This window comes from Canis lupus, chromosome 9 (assembly GCF_011100685.1).
Source record: "Canis lupus familiaris isolate Mischka breed German Shepherd chromosome 9, alternate assembly UU_Cfam_GSD_1.0, whole genome shotgun sequence".
Lineage (NCBI taxonomy): Eukaryota > Metazoa > Chordata > Mammalia > Carnivora > Canidae > Canis > Canis lupus.
Genome location: NC_049230.1, coordinates 18,912,336 through 18,925,491, shown reverse-complemented (window position 1 = coordinate 18,925,491; position 13,156 = coordinate 18,912,336). Strand labels below are relative to the sequence as shown.

The 13,156-nt window shown below is 46.1% G+C and overlaps 1 protein-coding gene across 7 annotated transcripts in view; it reads right to left on the bottom strand.

The window, feature by feature from the left end:
* Positions 1-5,131: 5,131 nt before the first annotated feature.
* GPATCH8 (G-patch domain containing 8) overlaps positions 5,132-13,156 on the bottom strand; it is a 117,118-nt gene continuing 109,093 nt past the window's right edge. For all 7 annotated transcript variants that reach the window (XM_038547097.1, XM_038547098.1, XM_038547102.1 and 4 more), the window contains one exon: positions 5,132-11,270. In XM_038547097.1, the coding sequence (XP_038403025.1) occupies positions 7,385-11,270 (3,886 nt within the window). In that variant the 3' untranslated portion in view covers positions 5,132-7,384. The remainder of the gene's footprint in view (positions 11,271-13,156) is intronic.

Below are 13,156 nucleotides of genomic sequence, written 5' to 3'. Positions count from 1 at the left end.
TCTCCTGGGCAGGAATGGGCTAGCTGCCTCCTCTTCCTTTCAGTCTCCACCACAGGAAGGCTTTTCTTATCAGACTGGAACTCACTTGCTGAGCAGTAGGCAGAGGAAAGGGCTACAGGCCCTGGAACCATATGGTTTCTTGGATTGCCAGGAAGAGGGTGAGGGCACCCTGGGGGGTGGATGCTGATGGCTGAAAGCCATGACTCCTCCCTTTTCCTGAGAGTAGTTTATCTCCAAGTCCTGTTGATTCTGCCTTTCAACTATGTCTCTTGAATCTTCACATTTCCACTAACACCAGGCTAGTCTAAGCCACCATTCCTTTCTGCTTGGGATAGGATAACCATGAACTATAATGGTGTGTACATGTCCACTCTAGTTGTTTTACAGCTCTTGCTCTCCATCTCACAGTGGTCTGCATTGCTGTGGCCCACTCTGACTTGGTCAGAGGTGGAGGAAGGGGTGCTGTCCCCTGATAAGACCTGAAGCTGCTATATCCTTTTGGATAACGCACTTACCCACTTCCTCCTTCCAGGGCCTTGGTCAGCCATATTGGTGTAGCAGGTTTCTCCACTCTCCCTCCATCTCAGGCCAAGTCTTAGTGTGGTCACAGCAGTGCCGCTGGTGCTGGTGAAGGGGTGGCGAAGGGGAAAGGAGATGAGGATAGAGTTGAGTCTTCAGGCTCACAGGTTCTGGGACTATACACCAGCTTCTCTGGTTGAAGGCAGACCCTCAGTCTTAGGTGACAGAGCTCTTGTCCAATTAAGACTTAATTCTAGTGGGGTCACTGCCTAGGGGAAGCCTCCTTCAAGTCCTCAGGCTGGTATTCTGGGGTTGACACACATGGGCACAGCACCGATCATGCTGTTTTGTAATGGTCCATTCATGGACATGATTGTGTCCACGACTCCCTTGAGAGCAAGGTTCCTTTCTGTGTCCCCAGGACCTAGCCAAGAGCCCAACACTTAGTAGGTATTGCTGATAGACTGAATGGGAGCACGGAAACATGAAGTCACACAGTGGAAAGAGAAGTAGTTTTGCGCAGAAAGGCAAGGTAATTTTCTCTAGAGGACAGGAAGAGGAGTGACAAGTCTTATTGGCACTGCAGGTCTTCCTCCAAAAAGCAGTTTCACAGTAAGGAAATTCAAGAGATCTGCTCCAAGTAAAGGAAGACTGCCACATCCTCCTTCTGCTCTATATTTTCTAACCAAACTTAACCATCATCGCATCCTGCCCAGCTATCCTGTGCCATTCAGGTTTCCTTTCAGCTCCTCTGTTCTCATAATTCAGCACACAGCTCAAAATCCTATCCTTTATTAGATTAGAAGCTCCTTGAACTTTAGTCTGGACTTTCTTCACTGCTGAATTCCCAGTGCTAAGCTTGTGGTGGGCATGCAATGATTTGCTAGAATGAATACTTAATTCTGTCCTATACTTACCTTCCACTCTCTCCTTGTCTTCAACCAAGTGGTATTACTGCTGTATACTGTATAGCCCAATATTGTCACATCCCACTGAGGTCTTTAATAGGTATTTATTCTGGGGGGCCTTGGTGGCTCAGTCGGTTAAACGTCTGCCTTAAGCTTAGGTTATGATCCCAGGATCAGCTGCATTTGGCTCCCTGCTCAGCAGGGAGACTGCTTCTCCCTCTTCCTCTGCCTGCTGCTCTGCTCCGCTTGTTTGTGTGCTTGCTGTCAAATAAAAAAATCTTTTTTTTTTAAAGATTTTATTTGAGAGATAGAGAGAGAGAGAGAGAGAGATAGCAAAAGAGAGCACGAGTGCGGAGCAGAGAGAGAAGCAGGCTCCCCACTGAGCAGGGAGCCTGATGTGGGGCTCGATCCCGAGACCATGACATGAGCTGAAGGCAGACACTTAACCAACTGAGCCACCCATGCACCCTTAAATAAGTAAAATCTTTATTTTATTTTTATTTATTTATGATAGTCACAGAGAGAGAGAGGCACAGAGACACAGGCAGAGGGAGAAGCAGGCTCCATGCACCGGGAGCCCAATGTGGGATTCGATCCCGGATCTCCAGGATCGTGCCCTGGGCCAAAGGCAGGCACCAAACCGCTGCGCCACCCAGGGATCCCAAGTAAAATCTTTAAAAAAGGGTATTTATTCTGCTCAAGGCACTGAGTGATAAATACAAAGATAATGGTCAGGGATCCTTAAAGAACTTAGCTCAGAATTAGGACATGAACACATGTAACTGCAGCAGAGGGACAGTGAAGAATGCCTTGAAAAGAGTGGACATTATGCCTAACTGAAGTCCTATCTTTGTTCTTTTTGACAACCCTATGAAATAGGTACTATTATGCCCATTTTATAAATGCAGAAACCATCGCACATAGTTTTAGGTAAATTGCCTAAACTTACATAGCCAATGGGTGGCCAAACAAGGATTCAAACACTTGAATCCATGTTCTTCACCATTCTACCATGTTGCCTTCTGTCTGAGAATGAAGAGGTTTTCAGGCACAGGAAATAACATGAGCAAAGAGAGCAGAAGACCATAGAGGTCGATTATAGGGAAGAGACAGGGATCCCTGGGTGGCGTGGCGCAGCGGTTTAGCGCCTGCCTTTGGCCCAGGGCGCAATCCTGGAGACCCGGGATCGAATCCCACGTCAGGCTCCCGGTGCATGGAGCCTGCTTCTCCCTCTGCCTCTCTCTCTCTCTCTCTCTCTATCATAAATAAATAAAAATTAAAAAAAAATTTTTTATAGGGAAAAGGCAAGTGGCCAACTCAGCACTGGGTGTCCAAAGGTGAGGATTGGGGCATGAGGGTGGAATGGAAGGCTGGGGTCAAATCGCTGGAGGTCCTTGAATGCCTTAAGAAATTTGAACTCTAAGAGTTGGAAAATCATAAAGATTTTTTAAGTCAGGGAATAAGAGCTACATTGACCAATTGTGCTCCATTTCAGATGATTACACGGTTTCTCTGTGGATAGAACGAACTGAAAAAGGCAGGACTTAGTGGGAAGATCAGATGGGCAGCCACTGCAATCCCCTCCATTAAAGGTGGTGAGGCCTGAACCAGGATACTGATGACAGGAATCAGAAAGGGGAGATTACACCATCAGTAACTGGATGTGGTAGGGAGGTGTCAAAGTAATTCAAAGCTTTGGTGCCTGACTGGCTGGTAGGACATACCATCAGCTGAAACTGGAATTATGTGAAGGATCAGACTTGAGAGAAGTTTGGTAATTCGAGAATTTGGTTTCTCATGGGTATTCCTCTGGAGCCATAGCTGGTTGATCTCCCTTCTGAGATAGTAGTCAGAGTGCTCCCACTTTCCCATCAACGTGGAGTCCTAGAATTCCTCAATGAATCCAAAGTTTTGTTCAGGTTTCGTGAAGTCAATAATTATTGAATTTCAGGGACGCCTGGGTGGTTCAGTGGTTGAGGGTCTGCCTTCGGCTCGGGTTGTGATCCTGGGTACCCTGGGATCGAGTCCCGCATTGGGCTCCCCACAGGAAGCCACTTCTCCCTCTGCCTATGTCTCTGGCTCTCTGAGTAAATAGCATCTTAAAAAAAAAAAAAATTATTGAATTTCTATGTGCCTAGCACTGAGCTAGGTGATGTGGAAGATATATAAAAATCCTTTATCATCTTTGATGCTTCCTTGTTAAATCCTTGCATAATTCTCCTTTAATATTTTCTTTGCTCATATTTAAATAGTCAAAATGTTTATGTGTTCAACTCTACCTAAAACTCTCTAAAGGACTAAAAAAAAAAAAAAAAAAAAAGTATAAAAATCAGTTCTTGTCCTGAACTTACAATTTTACTGGAAAGCAGTAAATATAAAATGAATTACACCCAGATTCTGAAGAGCTTACATGGGGTAAGTAAGCTTAAATGGGATAAGGAGTTAGATCCTGGTGAGGCCGGCCAGGAAAATGTGGCACAGACATGAGCTGGTAAAGGGGAGTTGAAGGTATTTCTGGCAAATAAGAATGGAAATGGTTGACAAGGCCTGATTTAGGTATCAAGGGTGTAGGAGAGGGGAGTATGTCCATGTTGCCAGGGCAGGTAGCTGAAAAAACCCTTACTGGGATCAGACACCTGCACATGTCCCTGTCATTCTCTCTACAGGCCAGTCTGCCTCTTGCACTGCACCCTGCCTGCTTAGAATGTCACTTTCATTTTCTAACATGCCTTCTTTCTGGGCAGGGATTTTGCTATTTTATGAAAAGAGGCAGATCTGAGCATCCGACATAAGGTTCAAATTGAACAGCTTCTCTTTCCTCAAGGTGAGAACACAGCTGCATGAAAGAGCATGAAAGAAACATTGTACTACTCCTTCCTGAAAGACTGAGGGAGAGAGGAAACTATCACTATAAACCTATGGTTAGCTTTTTTTTTAAAAAGATTTTGAGAGACAGAAAGGGGAGTGCACGAGAAGGGGGAGTGGCAGGCTGAATGTGGAGCCTGACCTAGGACTCAATCCCAGGATCCTGGGATCATGACCTGAGCTGAAGGCAGACGCTTAGCCCACTGAATCACCCAGGCATTAGCTTTTGTTGCTAAACTTTCTCTTCTTTTTTTTTTTTGGGAAACAGGAGACCGAGGCTTTTATCTGCTCTAACAATTAGAGCACATTTCCTTTTACCAGGTAGCTCTCAAGCATTGCAGTGTAGTATTAAAAGGGTAAGATTAATCCAAGACTGGTTGGGTATACAAATGTCCATCTCGAAGGCAAAGGCCAGGCAGATGACTCCTATTCCCATCACCCTGAAGTTCATCGCAAATCCTAAAAGTTTCAAAACCAGAAATTCTAAACCCATTTAGTAAGCACCTCCATGCCATAGGCTCTACCACACAGAGATTATATATCTAAACTGAGGAAAAAAGTAGACCTAGAAGAAAATTCTTGTGGGAAAGAGTGGAAAGGAAGTGCATTCCAAGACATACCACCTAAGACCGAAAGGAAATTAACCACTATTGTTTCCTCCTATGGCAGTTTTTCCTCTATACTTGGGCAGGCTGTCTTGAGAAGCTCAATTCCAAACATCATAAGCAACTCGTTCACAAGAATCTATTCCTTGATTACTTCACGTTATTTGTAGCCTGTAACTCCATCCCTTCCCAGCTTGAATGGATGGGGCAACAATCACGACAGACTCTGCCAAGTTTCCACAAATCATTGGTTTATTAGAAAGTTCCTTTCCCTAATTTTACAGCATATATATCTCTATCATATGTGATAAAGTTAAATACAATCTGTAATGCTTGTAAGTAAGGATAGGTTATTTTATTTTTCCTTTAAGTTTTAAAATCACTATTCTGAAAATTTAAAGAAAACTGCCCCCAGGAAGGTAGAGAGGCAGCCAGAGTATGGCTCAATCTACAAGCTAATGGGAAGCAGCACAAAAATGTTAATACTGTATTATTTAAATATTTACATGGGCTGAAAGCAAAGAAAAATGAGTCCCTTCACTTCAAACAGATGATTTCATTTTTCCAGTGCTAGTTATCAAAAGTGATGCTTCTCACTCAGATGAGGAGAACTGAACAGGTAGGAGGCTCAGTCAAGAGCCTTGTTTGCCCTTGCTTCTCACTCAAAACTTTTTTCTTTTGGGAATCTGAGAAGAAAGGCAGAAAATGCAGAGCCTTGGCCCAAGTACGTATGGTTTGTTTCTTCCTGTTCAGTAACCACCCAACCAATTCTAGCCACAGGAATAGGTAGGGAAATGCTAACTATGCCAAAGATGAGACCTGCAACATAAATGGGTCAGTATGTTAATTAGTTCTGAGAGCCCAGGTGAAAGGCAAGAGGAGGAAGAGGAATTGAGGTGGTGCTTCCTCTGGTAGGTGTCACGGGAGAAAAGGAAAAAGAACATCTTCACTGCTTAAACTAAGCTGGGCAGAAGGCATGGAAACTATGAAGCAAAAGAATCTGCAGTATCTGTAAATGTGCTCACCTCCCAACAAGAGGAAGAAACTGTCCCAACTCTATGACCCTTAAGTCTACTTCTACTTCAGTTTCTAGCCAACCCAAAAGGCACATTAAAAAAAAAAAATTGTCAGAGGGGGGCGAAGTATTAGGAAGGCAAATGGACTGCCTGGAACAAGGCACCCAGGAACCCTCCCCCTCTCCCCCCCAGGACAACCACTCTGAATCTCACTGCTTCCAGAGAATAAAGCTCTCAAATCTCTCCCTCCTCTGTGGGCCTACCTCTCTGTATAAAACTGCAAAGCACGAGGGAGATGTCATAACTGAGGATCCCTCTGACACCCTCAGCCGACTGCTGCCCATTAGTTCAAAAATCCCAGTGCGGGGCGCACCTCTTACTGCAAATTAAACATTTTGTCCCAGCAAAAAATGTTAAACAATGTTCTTTTTTTTTTTTGTTTTAACATTTTTATAGTTCATAACTTCAAAAAATACATGAGCTTGATAAAATATACATGCTTAGTCATTTTTGCATCTAGCAGAAAACAGGTACTTTATTTTTTGTTTTCATTTTATAACCTTTAAAGTTTCTTAATTCAACTAGGGCAAACATATTTACACAAAGCCACCAGAACAAGGATCACTTAAAGAGCTGGATGTAAAAAATATTATTGCAGTATACTACAAATATGGAACTTTTTTTTATATGAGCTACAAAAAGCAGCATTTACGTTTATAGAGTTCAGTGCAATTTTTTACATTAAAAAAAATCCTATAAATTAAGAAGGAAACATCAACATGACAGAAGAAAATACACCCTTCAGACACATGAGCTCCTCTCTGGGTAAGCACACGGGTGACTTTATGTTCCGCATAGCTTCTATTCATGATAGCATCTTCTTTTCTGGGATATGCAGATATCTCTTCTGGGATGAGGGATATGAGGACAACAGTGCCAATGTGTGGCTGTTTGTGTGGGAAGTGGATTGAATAACAGCCTGAGTAGCATCTAGTTGCAGGTCAGACTCCCTTTCCACCTCACCCGGGATAGCATAAGGTCACCAAGGGATGGTCAAAGACATTGAGAGCGCAGGACCAGATGGCCAAACCGCCGGCCAGAGAGGAAGAAAATGTTTCAAAATTTACAGAAGGGGAGAGCAGAGGATAAAAAGTAGAGGGAGGAGACGAGTATCCAAACTCGAGTTTGGAGATGTTGCCGCAGAGGGGTGGGGAGCACTTACTGGTGTTCCCTAGCTTGGAAACACAGGAGGAGGGACAAAGAGAAAGGGGGAAGGGGGGAAAAAATCCCTGATAGTAAACCCAAAGCAAACCTCAAATCTAAAACCACCCCTGCAAGCCAAAACTTGATTCTTTGGCTGTCAGACACTGCCCATCCCAGCTTGTACTTGCTGGTATTAATGGCTCAACACCCCCGAGGGAAGATATATGGGTCACCTTCCCTGGCCCTACCTGGGCTCCCAATCCCCAACTCATGTGCCATGGCTAGGCGGATGCTGCAGGTCTTGACCTGAGAAGATGGGATGAAGTAGTGGGTGAAGGTGGAGGGCAGTGGCAGCTGCCGCAGCAGGCCGTGGAGCAAGCAGGGTAGGGTAGAGGGCAGCATGTGGGACAGGATGGAAGGTGAAGGGCCCAGGATGAATGGCTGAGGCAGGAATGATGTGAATGGGATGGCTAGCGAGAAAGGTGGCGGGATGGCCAGGGATGATTGAATGAGTGAGGTGGGACAAGGAAATGGGGGTTAAGTGGGGCTGGGGAATATGATGTACTTGGGCAAGTGGCTGGGGATGAGGGTGGGGGTGAATTCCAATTGCAGCAGCAGCTGCTGCCGCATGATGCTGTAGGATGGCATGCTGAACAGTTGTGATCGAGGTGGCAGAGGCTGTAGCTGGCTGCTGAATGTGGATGGGCTGCAGGGCTGGAGTGGCTGGGGCCAGGGCAGCAGAGGCTGGAAAGGCCTTTACTTGCTTGGCCAGAAGCTGCTGTTGGATGTGTTGCTGTGCGGCTTGCTGGAGCTTGCTGTACTTCTCCATTTCCTCAGGAGTGAAGGTGATAGGCTGGCTCTCCAGAGGGGCCAGGGAAGCATCCTCAGCCCCATCAGCCGACTCAATACTAGGATCCCCACTGGGAGGTGCATAACTGGGGAAGTGCTCAAGGTCTGGCGCTATAGGCAGCAAGCTGGATTCCACAGGGCCTGGCTGACTGCCACTATCCAAGGACTCTAGTGTGTCCCCATCACTGGGGTCAGGGAGGTAGTTATGGGAGATGGTGGGGTCCCCAGGATAGCAGTCAGAGTGCACTGGGGTGCCTAGTGGAGCCACAGGATGATCAGCAGTAGCTTCTTCAGACTTTGGCTCTTCTGGGGGTGGGTCTGATAAGGGGCCAGCTGTTTCCTCTGAAGGGAACTGATGTCCAAATGGGGCATCGCTACTCCCTGGAGGCCCTTCTTCTGTCTCTGACTGTTCTTGCTCTTCCCCCCTTTCTAAGCCAGACTCTTCACATTTCTTGGTGGTGGGTTTTCGGGTAGCTGGGAGCTTCCCTATTAGTGGAAGGACAGGCTTATTGCCAAGAGATGGGGGGAGCTTAGGGCCAAAGTAACCTTGTGGGGGGTCTTTGAGTTTGAGCCCAGCTTTATTAGGGGTGGCCAGCACCTCCTCACTCACACTGGGTTTCCTCTCCACCTTCCTTGACTGGATCTTCTCCAGCAGCAGTTTGGCAGTGACGGAATTCTTGTCTTCAGGGCTGCAGTCACCTTCGGATCCCCTTCCTGTGCCAACATTGCTGTTCTGGGAGGGTGGACCTGTCCCTTTACCATCATCTCCTCTGCCATCTTCTTTCTTCCCAGGACCTTCTCCCCGGCCTGATCGGAAATAGTGGGGAGACTGGGAGCGGTAGATTTTAGAGCGGATGAAGTCTCGACGACCAGAACGCCTCTCCTCTGGGCTTTCATGACCCCATGATCCCTTCCTGGAACCCGATCTCTGGGAAGGGCTCCTGGTGCTCCGGCTGCGGTCACGGCTGTAGCTTCGGCTCCGCTGCCAGCTGTGGGCTGTGGTGCTGCGGCTTCTCCGTTTGCTCCGGCTGCGGCTACAACTGCTGCTGCGACTGCGGCCCCGGGACCTTGAGCGCTCCCTGGTGTGACTCCGAGAGCGGCTTCGGGACTGGCTGCAACTGAGGCTATAGTCATCATCGGAAGAGGAGTATTTGTGCCGTTTGGACCGGTGCTTGGAGCTGGCATAATCAGAGTCATCAGAGTCATGGGAGCGCTTGGAGTGCCTTCGAGATCGATCACTATAGTCACTGTAGCTGTCATCAGAGTAGCTGCGCTGTCTACTATAGCAGCTCTGATCTGAAGAAGCATCTGAGCTACTTGAGTAAGAACGCCGGGAGGAACGATGTGAGGAATGGCGCCGGCCCGACCGGGAGCGGCTACGGGAATGCTCACTGCCTGAGTCTTCTTCCTCTTCCTCCTCCTCACTGTACTGGGAAGGAGATTTCTGGTGTAGCCGATGTGAGGAAGCATCATCACTGTCCTCATCTCCACTACTGGGGCGACTCCGATGGCTGGATCGGCTGCTCCGTTTGGTGCTAGTTCTTCGCTGGCAGGACGAAGTCAGAGGCTCACCTCTGTGTTTCCTGCCACCATGATCCTGGGAATCACCACCACCTCCACCTTCATCCTTCTTGCCACTGCTCCCTTCTTCAGCCGGGAGGGGTCTCCGCTGGGAAGCATCTTGAGCTCGCCTCCGCCGTCTGGGCGGTGCAGGGCTACCACTCCCAGGGGGCTCTGGTTTGGGTCCCCGTTCAGAATCTGCTGGAGCTGATGACTTATTCTTCTTTCGTTTTCGTTTCTTGCGCTTCTTAGACTTCTCCCCAGACTCTGTCTTAGAGCTTTTCTCTTCTGGGTCAACCTTGTGTTTCCGTTTGTGTTTGTTGGATTTTTTGTGTTTCTTTTTCTTTTTGTGTCGGTGGGACTTCCCAGATCGTTCTTTCTTGCTAGGAAGGCTTCTCCCTGTGTCCTCTGTCTCTGACCCATGGCTACCCCCAGGTTCCTGCTTGTTCAGATTGCTACAGGCAGACCCTGAAGCAGGTACATCCATTCTGCCTCCCGAGGAATGTTCTATATTCTCTCCTCCTTCCTTGATTTTATTTGGCTCACCAGCATCAAGGCCTTGGAGATGGTCCTTTGAGGAGCCTATGTCCTTTGGTTTTTCTGTCCCTTTAGCTCTGGCATCTTTGTTCCTTGAAAGTTTAAAGTCAAAGTATAAAGGGTTACAACTGTATGAAATGGAGGGTTCTGCCTTAGTAAAAATTAAGAGTTCTGATGGCCACTGGAGGGCAGTGCTTTCATCTTTGCTCAAAACTGGAAAGAAGGGACCAGTAGGATGTTTGGGTCCCTCCTGGCTTTCTTTCCCTGGTGTGGTGATCTGAGAAGTTTCTTTAGAAGGGTTAGACTCACATATTTGGTTCTCTGAAACCTTCTGACTTGCACTCTCTACATCCTGCTCACTCACATCCCCTCCTGAGGACTTCTTTGTCTCAGCTTTGCTTCCAGGCTCTGAGGGCTCTGTGACACTGGTTTCTGTTTGTTGCTCAGAGACTTCATCAACTGTCTTCTCTGCTCCTTGGCTTACTGCCACCTTGACACAGCCCTTAGGCTTGGGAGAACTGCTTTTTTTGCTCTCTAGGGCATTTTTTGGGTGTATACTATTATCACCTTCCATTTGTTCACTGGCTCTCATAAAGAGTAGGAAGGGGAAATTTGGTTTTACTTTGCAGTGTGCTGGGGGAATGTAGTGGTAATACTCTGGCTCTGCAGCCCCAGCTCCTTCTTCTCGCTTCATTCTTTTTAACTTAGATAATGTTGAGGCAAGGGACCCTCCATCCTGAGGGTCTTCATCGTCTTTTTTACCATCAAGATTACTGCTACCATCAGAGTCTCCCATCTTCTGCAGTCCTTGATCAGAACCCTTCTCATCGGCTTTTGATCCATCTTCAGAGGTCCCTTCCTCTGCATGGTCCTTGAAAACTGATGCTATTGACTCGAGTTTGACAGGAGCCTTCTTGGCAAAGGAAAATGACACTCCCAATTTTTGCAGTGGGGTCCCTAAATTATTCTTAATGCCAAAGCTGATGCCTTGGGAAGCTAACCCAGGGGCCTGTGTCAGTCCAGTGGTATTAGTGATTTGTACTGCAGTGAAAGGGCCTCCTTTATCTGTGGAGAATTCAGATCCTGGGCCACAAGTGGCAGTGGCACTTGTGCCACTGTTTGTAGCTGATTCATCTTTATCATCATCTCCACCTTCTTCATCTACAGCCACTGTGGTTGGTCTGAACATGGGACCACTTCCAGGTGCACTACACAATGGTTTAGAGAAAAAAAAAAAAAAAGTTTAGGGGCACATTTCATACTTCTTACTTAGCACTTATCTCTTATGTTCCACCATTCATTACAGTAGGCTTCAAAGACACTAAGTGGTGGCTGTTTCCTAGCCTTGTACTAAAAAGAGAACTTGCTCTGTGAGTTTAGGCAAAGTCTCATACTGTTAATCTACTAATTTGCTGTATTTCCAGCGCCAGCCAGTTACTACTATTTCTTCCTAAACTGATTAAAATTTAAAAAGGAAAGACATATCACACAATTTTCTGTTGTTACCACCTAGTATGGTTGACCCATCCCATATCTATCTATCTATCTATCTATCTATCTATCTATCTATCTTTCTTTCTTTCTTTCTTTCTTCTTTCTATCTATCTATCTATTTATTAAAAATTTTTATTTATTTATTTATGAGAGAGAGAGAGAGAGAAAGAGAGAGGCAGAGACAGAGGCAGAGGGAGAAGCAGGCTCCATGCAGGGAGCCCGACATGGGACTTGATCCCAGGTCTCCAGGATCAGGCCCTGGGCTAAAGACAGCGCTAAACTGCTGCACCACCGGGGCTGCCCCTCTTTCTCACCTTTTTTTTTTTTTTTTTTTTTTAAAGATTTTATTTATTTATTTATTCATGATAGACACACACACACACACACACACACACACACACACACACACACAGAGGCAGAGACACAGGCAGAGGGAGAAGCAGGCCCCATGTAGGCAGCCCAACATGGGACTCGATTCCAGGATTCCAAGATCATGCCCTGGGATGAAGGCAGGCACTTAAACCGCTGAGCCACCCAGGCTGCCCCTCTTTCTCATTTTTAAAAGTTTGTTTATTTATAAGTAATCTACCTCTATACCCAATGTAGGGCTTAAACTCATGATCCTGAAATAAAAAAATCACATGCTCTACCAACTGAGCCAGTCAGGCACCCCTGTTCTTCTTTCTTACTGAAACATCCTGCCCATCAGTATGCCATCAAACGTGTGTCTGAACATCTATTTACAAAGGTTGAATTTCACCCAGCTAAAACAAAACCAAACCAAAAACCCTCTAATTTCCTCTGTATTTTCAAGTTTCATTTTTTAAAATGTGGGTATTTTCTGAGTTCAACATAGTCAGAAACCTCCACCATGGTTCTCTATGGTAGTCTATGGTTAGTATGTCTGTTTCAGAAACCTAAGCGGCTGTACCTATTTCTTGGGCACTACACAAAGCGTTTGCTTTGGTTTTGTGGTAATTTCTGGGCATTCTATACAATGATCATGATGCTATCAAACACCTACCCAGCTTTGAAAACAGGAACATGGAGGAGCCTCAAAGCCAGTATTTTAAACTCATCATGCCTGAAATTTTTAGTGTGTAGACTATACACTTGAGGTACCTTTCAAGCCAAACTCAAGAAGTGAGGAGAATTAGGTATCTGTTTGGATGAAGCCTCGTTATCTGATTCCTAGCTACTAGCTGTCTTAAACTCAGGAACTAAATATATTTGGATAATCCCTTGCTATCTAGACTCTCGGTAATGGAAGATATGAACCCAAAAGATTTACATAGCAAGAGATATTTATACTGTGCCACAAAACCCACCCTACAGCAAAGAGACCCTCAAGGTGAATAAAAAGGGATTTTTAAAAAAAATTTTTTATTTATTTATGATAGTCACAGAGAGAGAGAGAGAGGCAGAGACAGAGGCAGAGGGAGAAGCAGGCTCCATGCACCGGGAGCCCGACGTGGGATTCGATCCCGGGTCTCCAGGATCGCGCCCTGGGCCAAAGGCAGGTGCCAAACTGCTGCGCCACCCAGGGATCCCTAAAAAGGGATTTTTATTTAGTCTTTGCCATGTTAATTTCTTCAATAAC